This window comes from Falco peregrinus, chromosome 2 (genome assembly GCF_023634155.1).
Source record: "Falco peregrinus isolate bFalPer1 chromosome 2, bFalPer1.pri, whole genome shotgun sequence".
NCBI lineage: Eukaryota > Metazoa > Chordata > Aves > Falconiformes > Falconidae > Falco > Falco peregrinus.
In genome coordinates this window covers 32,412,307-32,421,886 of record NC_073722.1, presented here as the reverse complement: position 1 = coordinate 32,421,886, position 9,580 = coordinate 32,412,307, and the positions used below count along the sequence as shown (strand labels likewise).

The 9,580-nt window shown below is 38.0% G+C and overlaps 1 protein-coding gene across 1 annotated transcript in view; it reads right to left on the bottom strand.

Moving 5' to 3' along the window:
• Positions 1–230: 230 nt before the first annotated feature.
• The window catches only part of DHX15 (DEAH-box helicase 15), a 46,195-nt gene continuing 36,845 nt past the window's right edge, over positions 231–9,580 (bottom strand). Inside the window, exons 12-14 of the mRNA XM_055794631.1 lie at positions 8,821–9,011; positions 2,026–2,195; positions 231–796 (exon numbers count right to left, since the gene is read on the bottom strand). Coding sequence (XP_055650606.1) covers positions 679–796; positions 2,026–2,195; positions 8,821–9,011 — 479 coding nt within the window. The 3' untranslated portion in view covers positions 231–678. The remainder of the gene's footprint in view (positions 797–2,025; positions 2,196–8,820; positions 9,012–9,580) is intronic.

Below are 9,580 nucleotides of genomic sequence, written 5' to 3'. Positions count from 1 at the left end.
CATTTAGTTTTCAAAACAATTTCCTACATAATTTAAACAAGTTTGCAAGGGATCAACATTGTATGCATTCTATTGATGTCATCGTAATTGTGCTGCTTAAGCATCCACGCTCTTAATATTTTAATATTAAACTACTGCCACGACAATAAAACAGCAGTTTAATGGGAGACTAAATGGCTTCTCATGTTTTGATCAAAACAATAGAAATACTGACATACTGTGGCACAAAATTAGTATAAATAGACTTTATTGAAGTCAGTACCTTTGTACTGAAGCCGAAGATTGTGTCTACATAAGCACAAGTTGTAACATTTCACAACTTCTAAAAGGAATGTCAACAATTACAACGATCATGCATACCATGGTCGATAATCACATTTTTAGAAGCATTTTCAACCATTTCTAAAGAAATGCTTATAACATTGTTATATATAGAACTACTTTCAATAAACTGCAAAACATTGATCAGCTTTTCCAGTATGAGCTACAGTGTCAACACAAAAGGGAGGCATAAATGTTTAATTTATGAAATCAGAATGGAATATTTACTGTAAAGAAAAATTAAAAAGCTTTCAAATAAAGGCCATTATTGAACCAAAGTGAAGAGCACAACTTGAACTTTGAAACATTTCATCTCTTAAAGCTGTCCTCTGAATAACTTCAGTTCAAAGCATAAATTCAGTACTGTGAGTATTCCTTGGACTGAAGTTTGGCAATGATGCGATCCAACTGTCTCTTTGCTTCGCACTGTGGAAAATTGCTCATGTCATAATACTGAGGGGCAATTTTCACCAGCCTGTCAAAAAAGGAAAAGTTTGTTACCAATACTCAAACTTTTAAGATGCATCCTACAGAAATTCTGCAACTGAACCAAGGGAAACAAAGATTATCCATTATTTTGAGCTCGTTCTGCAGTTCTAACATTAATGAAGGTTTACACACACATTTAAATCTCAGTCCCATCCCATGCAAACACCCAAGTCCAAAGCAAAAAAGCACACACTTGAGTCTTGCACGATGCTCCCATCCAGCCTCACATCCCTTAGAGGCCCTCACTGTGGCTTCAGTACATGCTGTAAGAACCCATACGGAGCTGCTGCTAAATGTCAAAGTCCCCAAGCCACAGAAGTCCACCTAAATATCCGCCTGTGTAAGACTACAGTTCAGCCTTAACTGTTGCAAGCTTAAAAATGCAACCAAGGCCATAGGATCCTGCATTAAGCTATACAGCACTTGCTGAGAAAAGGATTTCTAAGGAAGGATTCAAACATTTTTCCACGGAAATACTACGGACAATATGTATGCTATGTTTTCCAGCTTAGAAATCTTTAAACTCTTTCCACACAACAGCACAATTCTATCATCAATTGAAGAGCCTCCCACGTCCCCAAAGCTTACAGCTTGGCAGTTTAAGTACAGCTATTAAGACAGGCAAGCCTATTCAGATCTCTGCTTGTTTGCAGAGGATCAGGCTTCTAATTTCCTTGATATACACTCTATTGATGAATAAATATTATGACAAGACAGGCTGTACTAGTACTACCACCTCTTTCCTTCATGTTTTAAGAAAGTGTTAAATCCTGTTCAGATCCTTCTGGAAAAGTTTGACATTTGCCGAGAGTGGTACTAGATCCTGAGAACAAAAGGCATCTACTGGTACCTCTTAACTTGGGTACACAAGCGGGTGCTAGTACATATCCCCAAACACCGCATCTCCAAGCTGCTCATCCCCAACAGGCTTACCAAAGTAACAGGGTTTAGGTCAAGCATCTCTCTGTGCACTGCATACAGAGCCTGAGCATCCAAGTTTGACACTCAGTTCCCACAGACAGAAACAAGTATCCATGAAGAAAACCTTTAGTTACAAGATCTCAAGTCCATGCCATTGCCATGCCCCAAATGATTTTGATAATATCAGCATCAGGAAAAGTGAAAGGAACTTTTTTTTAAATTGAGGTTAAAAAAAAAAAAAAAAAAAGAAGTGCTTCACAGTAGGTCATGATTGTTTTAAAACTTTTGGCTTACCATTCTGGTTTTATGTCTGTACATGTCCGGATGTAATTCTTTGTTGTGAGGACAAACTCATTATAGAGCACCCATTCTGGTTTATGATCGAGGACAGTGGAGGGATGCAACTGCACCACCTGGTTATCTTTCACTGTTAAGTAATGCCCTGTTCGTTCCAAATGTGCCACCTAAGTAAAAAGACATTCTTTCGTTACCACAGGCAATTTTTAAATGAAGTGATTGCAAGCTGACTGTTAAGTGTTCTATACAAAATACACTATCCCGACTTTTAAACCTCATCTAAATTTGGTACATTACTTGACCACTTCAACAATTCAGGGTTCTTTTTTATAGTCACAATCAAGATGCCAGATGTTTTTGCTAACTGCCATGCTAAGTGTATATTCTAATACACAATTCAAGCAACATATAAAAACACCTGTCACGCAAAGAGAAGAACCATTATTAGAAAAACAGCAATGCAAACAGATTATTGGAAGAGAATATTTATTGGACAAGTTTGTAAGACCACACAAAGTCACAGGTATCTGCTTCAGGCACTTCATTGCTGCAGCCACTGTGGGACCTGTAAGCCACAACGTTACCCTTTCAAGTTTTTATTACTGCAGTGTTTCAGTAGTAATTTAACTGATGCACGTATTATTCTGCAAATCCTCTCACACAGTGGGCCTGAAAAAAATATGTCAGTCCAGTAAGAACAGGAAGTTTAGTATGTCAGAAATAAGAACAGTCTTGTTACAGCATGAGCTTCAGAGCTGGAAAATGTAGGTTCAGCAACACACTTGTGCTATGACCTTGGCGAAAATCGATTAACCTCTCTCTGACTAAGCTTCTTGCTCTATGAAAGGGAATAATGCCTACCTCGCTGAGATACTCCGATACCTAGCTCATTAAGATTTGGTAAAGCAGACAGTTATCCTTAGACAGATATCCTCTGTAAGAACAGTTAATCTAACAGAACAGGTGACTAAAATTAACCTTTTGATACTGGTAATTCAAGATGACCTCAGTACTTAATTCATTACATATACACACACACGTGTACTGTAAAAAGATTAAGCAAGATGGACAATGGCTGAAAGATGTCTGAAAAGATACATTTTTATTAATCATCCTTAGCTGTTTTCCTTTAATATAGGCACTTTGTTTTCTTAATTCCTCATCTTTTTTGGTTTTTGCCCAGTCAAAATTAAATTCTATCTATTAGATTAAAATCCCAGGATTTCTAAAGCAGTAGTTACCTCAAATTTTAAGTCAGAATATCTCCTTAGTAACAAATATTTTGAGTGTGCTTCTCTTATGACATAAATATCCAGAAGATGTTTTAGGAGTGGAACAAAGTATTTAAAGTCTGCGAATCTTTTCGCCCAAGATTTTTGAGATTACACTGCTACTTTATTTCAAGTCTGGGGAGCCAACACAGGCTCTTCTAAATGGAGATTAACAGTGCGCTGTCTGTAACGATTTAGGCTTAATTTCACCCAACTCAATCCAATGTTTGCAAAATTAAATAGCAGTATAGCTGCAAACCAGACTAGACTAGAAACTCATCTGTCACAGACCTAGCACAATCACAGCTCACAGCACATATGTTGCTGTGGGATTATGCTTGCTTTGTTTTTGGGTTTTTTTTTTTAAAAAAAGGAATTGGGGGGGATGGTGGTTTTTTCCCCTCCAAAAAATCAATTTCATTTTTCAGATCAAAATAAAAGCATGCCATACAAAAATATTTGCGTGCTTTATCAATTTCTGTTCTTCCTATAAAAGGACAGAAGAATTAATTTATTTAGGGTTCAGTCTAAAAAACAGTATGCTGTTAAATTTAAAATCAGTACAATTTACTTGCAGTACCTCAGCCTCACTCGGATGTATTACAATAGAAGAGTCTTCTCATCTAGCTTTCCCAAATACATACAATTTCCTTTTCCACGTCATCTATAATGATAGTAGGAAGCTGTATTTCATAGTTCAGAATTATGCAAAGTAAACACGTAAAAAGATTCTGAAGTAACTAATTAAGCATACGCAAAGAAAGTAAGTGCTACAGAAAAGTACAGTTAGCTCTTAATTTCCAGGGAAGGACAGCAGCTGGAGTAACACCAATTAAGAAAAAAACATTTCCTTAGAACATGGATATCAGGGATATTTAAGTCACATTTAAGTGGTTACATACTACTTTAACTTCTTTCAGTCCTGGGCTACCCTTAGCACCGAGCACAATATTCATCCTGTTTACACATTTTATTAAGTATGCTTGTTAGTGCATAGACTAGTACAGAATTTCAGGTTCAGTAATGGCAACACTATCGCAAAACACATGCAGTGAAGCAATGGCTCCATAGCAAGCAATGATGATCTAACTCTCAGCTATTACCTTTTCCTGCTCCCCCCTGGCCTGAGCTGTTTCAGCACAGCTGACCAAGCCGATGCTGCTTCTTTTCTAAAGGTATAATTGGTTTGCAGGATCAATATGCTAAAAGCATTTAGAACGGGCTCAGGCAAGCACTAAGGCTGACAAAAGGGAATGAACAAGGACACATGGGAGGCAGCATATACACATGCTACTCTGAACCCTCAGCAAGCACCCAGTTCCGGCGCCTGTGAAATACAATATAGTGGTGGTTGGGCCAGACATCCTTCAGAGGTCCCTTCCAACCCCACCATCCCATGATTCTGTGATGTTTTTCAGAGCATGAAGAACATGAAAGTATGAAGACACAAAGCATGTCTAGGAAATGGGTTCATTTTTTCAATCAATATTGGTAGTATGAGAGATACTAGGGAACACGCTTGAACCCTCAGGTCGATCATGTCCATCTATTATGTATTTGTGTAAAACGTTTGTGAATTAGGCTACCTGAACAAAGAATGGGGTTGTAAATGGAGAGAAAAGTCACTGACACTACTGACTGCACACCATAAGGAGCTATACAAACGTGACTAAAAGGATCAATAGAGAGCCAAGACAGCTGATGTGTCTCTGCAACAGGTTACCTTGCAGACTGGGAAAGCCCACCTGCTGATGATTTAGAGACAACTGCAATGCTTTTATGAACATGAAAACCCACACTGCATGGTGGCCACCATGGCACATGCCACCAGAGGAAAAAGTTTCAGTTCCAAGTTCTCCTAACAGAGGTTTCAAGGATGTCACACAGTTTCATTAAGAATGACACGCTCTCCTCTGAAGTCTTAAGTATACCTGTGCTTATTTATCATGTATCACACATCCTTGAACCTCGAGGACCCAAACCATGGCTCTCTGGTGTAGCCGCAAGAAGGAGATTTTAATTAGCAGTCCTGTTGTCTGACATGTAACTTCCTGTACAGCACAAGTCATTTAATTTCATCCTCTGTAGTGGCCCTGTGTGCGACTAAGCCACATCTTCCAAATAAAGGTTCCAAAGCTTCATTTGAAGACACCACAGGACCTTTAAATTCTAACTTAAATTTTCAACTATCAATTCTTGTTCTGCCTTCACTACTGGAAATACAATGATAAAAACTTAAGTTCTTTAAGTTCAAGACAGATGGCAATATCAGTTACAAAAAAAATCACTAGAAGGAAGATGACCCATCTTTGGCATTTGCTTGCTTTTTCCAATGCAATTTTAAGTTTTCTTACCTTACTTCTCGTAGTTTAATTATTTTTTACTATACAGTTGTTTCAGCTACATGTCTATTAACACTTTAAAAATGTCTGAATGTTTAAAAATTGTAAGCTTAGTTTCTCTATATAGTTCAATAAAAAATATTCTATACCTAGTTCTTGAGTTTTGTTGCCAAATTAAGATTTGTATAGGTGTACAATTTTCCAGTCCCTATCCCTTAAGACAGGATATGTCTAAGTATTGTGAAAGCAGTATTTCTCTGATGTATTTTATTTTCAATGAGCAGTTCCTTAGTGATTTTGCAAGTGTCACTCTTGCTCTATTTTATAAATACTTCACATATTCTGATGTGTGATATAGAAACAGTTACTGAAAAAAAGCCAGTAAGTTTTCCATTATAAGAACTGGAAGAAACTGAGGACACAGCACAAAAATTTTATAAGATACTTCTTGTCAGTATCTAACCTCCAGAAGTTCTTCTACACACAGAACTGTTCAGTTTTAAACAATTCTACTATTCCCTTTGCTTATCTATAGCAAATTTACTGGAGTTCAAGTTTGTATTTATATATGAACGGTAAAGAAATGATTTGTCACTGCACATTTATCAGGCCCTGACACACAGCTGAAGGCAGTTTACAGTACTCAGTACTAATTATATAATTAGTACTATTTCAGTAGTTAATATAGGCCTGCACTGCAACTTCAACCATGTCTTGACCAGTACAGAAATTTCCACAGGAAGATTTTATGATTGTTTTTAGTACACCCTGCAATTACCAAAGTATAAAACAATGCAGTCGTCAAGAACTATTTCAGAACAATGGCTTCTGCTGTTTTTTCTACTAGAGTTCAAAGAATCCACTTCTGCCATGTGTTGCTCACAGGCCTTGGGACATTACACGCAGAGACTATCTAATGTACTTGCACATACTTTGCAAGTGCTCAGACAGAATTCCACACATGTTCTGTACTAAGAGGACAAAGAACCATGCATGTATTTCATTACTCAGGTTTTCTGAACAAGAGCCCCCAAGCGCCAAAGCCTAAGTATCTGCTTAGAGAGGGTACAATTTGCATACAGACTACATTTTTAAATACTTCAGCTTCTGGTACATAATATAGCTTTTAAGTATTTAGAAGTTTTCTACTGAAGGTTACTCAAAACAACATGGAATTCATGACAGAAGGTTCAGAGTTCAAGGTCAAACAGGTATCACACTATCACGGAGGTTAGTCAAAAAAACTCAAAATAAAATGGGCTCAAACACATCAAAGGAAAAGAGAAGCTGTTGAAATGGCTTCCAGTCCAAATGCTTTCAACAGGTCTACCACAGCTATCTCTTGATTCAGCCCAAAATTGTTAGGCATTGTGGGTGAGGGGGGTGGGTAAATCACCTGTTGATCATGGAAGCCCAAGGAGACTTCAATTTTCATCTCTGTGAGCCGACTACTCTGTTCACAGTAAAAATATAAAGCCAGATCTTTAGCTCCCGAGCAGCAGACCAAAAAGCTACCTGTACCAACAGTGCAGTTCCACATCCACAGCAGGAAAATACCTATTAGAGGAAGAGTCTCATGCCGAGTAACATAAAGCAAACCGACAGTGCACAAACACATCCAAGGACATGACCTCCTATAGGTCCAAGCAAATTAAGGAAGCCATAGGGTACACGGCCAAACAAAAGTGCAACTGTGGTAATCTGACCTGCTTCAACCAGCTGGCACCCACCAATGACTGCTGGGCAGAACTGTTCTTTGTCTTTCTAACCATTTACAGAATTAAGGGTGTAGATGGGAATGTGTACTAAAGCAAGATGAAGAAATCATGCCCCAGAAGCAAGGGCTCAACACAACGACTAGTCTGCTTGTCTGAGGAGCTACAGCAAATCTTTAGAACCATTTTAATATTTAAAAGCAGCAACAGCCTTAATCTGCTATTTACATTACAGTGAAATGCAGTTGCTGACACTGATACTCTCGTTTTCCGAAAACCCAGAAACGTGTTTCTGTCACAGACTGGCTGGCTTAGCCCCAGGGAAGGCACTGTTTCCTTAGCAGAGGGCAGGGCCGTTTCAACGCACATGGTTACCCAAGTCTGCGTTCCAGTCAGGATGTGTTAAGTGCACGCCTGTCAAACTGCTTGCCATTCTAACCTGCACAGCGCTGACCAGTGGTTCCCTTTTCAACTGGTACACTTTTGTGCTCAAATACCCCTAGAGCACAGCCCAAGTGAAAAATTGAGCAATGCCATGGGCACTGCTCAGCCTCTTTAGGATAACAGGGTTGCGTTCTCCAGAAGTGAGACATTAGGCTCTAGCAAAGGCGTTACTGAGATGCATCAGAATGCATGTTGGCTGGGAAAAACATTATCACAACAGTCCAGAGTCCATGAGAAGACTCACTCCCATTAGAGTTTCCGTACCACTAGGTTTGCAAAAGGACTCTTCCAGCCTCAAGGATGAATGCTGAAGAGAAAAAACCCCACAGTACGAAGAGACTATGCTCAAAAAACCCAACCAAACCCCCTCCAAAAAAATTCCAAAGGAAAAAAATGCAGCCTGCATTCTAGCTTAGACACATGCTTAACGTGAAAACCAAAGCACCAGGAGGTAGCAATGGAGACTGGCTTCCATACCACCCTGGTTCAAGGGGCAGATGAGTTACAAACAGCATACATCTTGAGATTTCAGACCTGCTCTAGAATTCATAACTCATACGATTTAAAATATAAATATACATATTAAATATATAAACTATAAAACATGCAAAAGAAAATATTCTCCTTCTATAAGGATAACTTGTAATTAATACTTAAATGCAGCTATACTTCTACTTGTATCAGAATACGAATCATATAAAAACTACATGTTCTGCAGTTACTTTGAAAAGTTTTATGAAGTTACTTCCTCAGCTATTCAGAAGTTAGTATTTAGTTCCTGACTGGTCATGCCAGAAACAGTATTTTGATACTATAAGACTGCCTACAACTTCTCTTCCAAATAAGATTTGACTAAAGAATGTACTACTTGACTAGTAACTAAGCAACCTGACAAAGACTAAGTGGTAATGTAGTTAGCCATATATAATTTAAGTAACATTCAGAAAATTTTAGCAACCACACTAACATTAAAAGCAATGTAAACACTGAACTATGCTTCCTATAAGAACACGCACATACCTGCATGAAATACCCAGTAACTAATGCCTTTCTTATGTTGATGTAATAGTCTCGGCTGGTAAAGTCTGTGCTTCTACGAGGCAAATTAAATCTATCCATGATTCGTGACAGCTGTTGGCGTACGTTGTCTGCAGACATCAGGGACCTGTAGTTAATGAAGTTGTCATAACACCACTGAACCGACTCATGATCTGCAACATGAAAAAACATGAATCAAAAATGAGTATTTCATCCAATTAGAACAAGCAAATAAAAGAGCTACTAACCGATTGATCAGTCAGATGAACCAGAAAAAGAGATATCCATAAACTTTTATAAATTACAACAGCTCTTAGTTTATTCAGTTGATTTCTTGCATTAGATAACTTGCCAAAATTGTTTTCTATTCAGGAAGCGTGGGGTCAGAAGAAAAGTAGTTTTTTTCCCCCCTCACCAACATATATACACACAATCATTGATGTTTTTTGCTGAAATACCACACCAATGGATTTTGCGTATTTCAAAAAACCATGCCCTGAAACTGGAAAAATCATCTTCCAAACTTGCAGTTTAAAATGTAACTGACTAAGAAACCCTGCACAATCTTTAACAGTAGCATGCAAAGAATACACACAAGAAGATTATACTGTATTTTTGAGAAACCAAACCCTCCTTAACTGTTACTTGAATGCTTAATTTGAGAGCTATACAAACTAATCTAATACTATGCATGACACCTCACAGAAGTTTAAGTAAATGTAGGTGACTGGTAAAACACAGC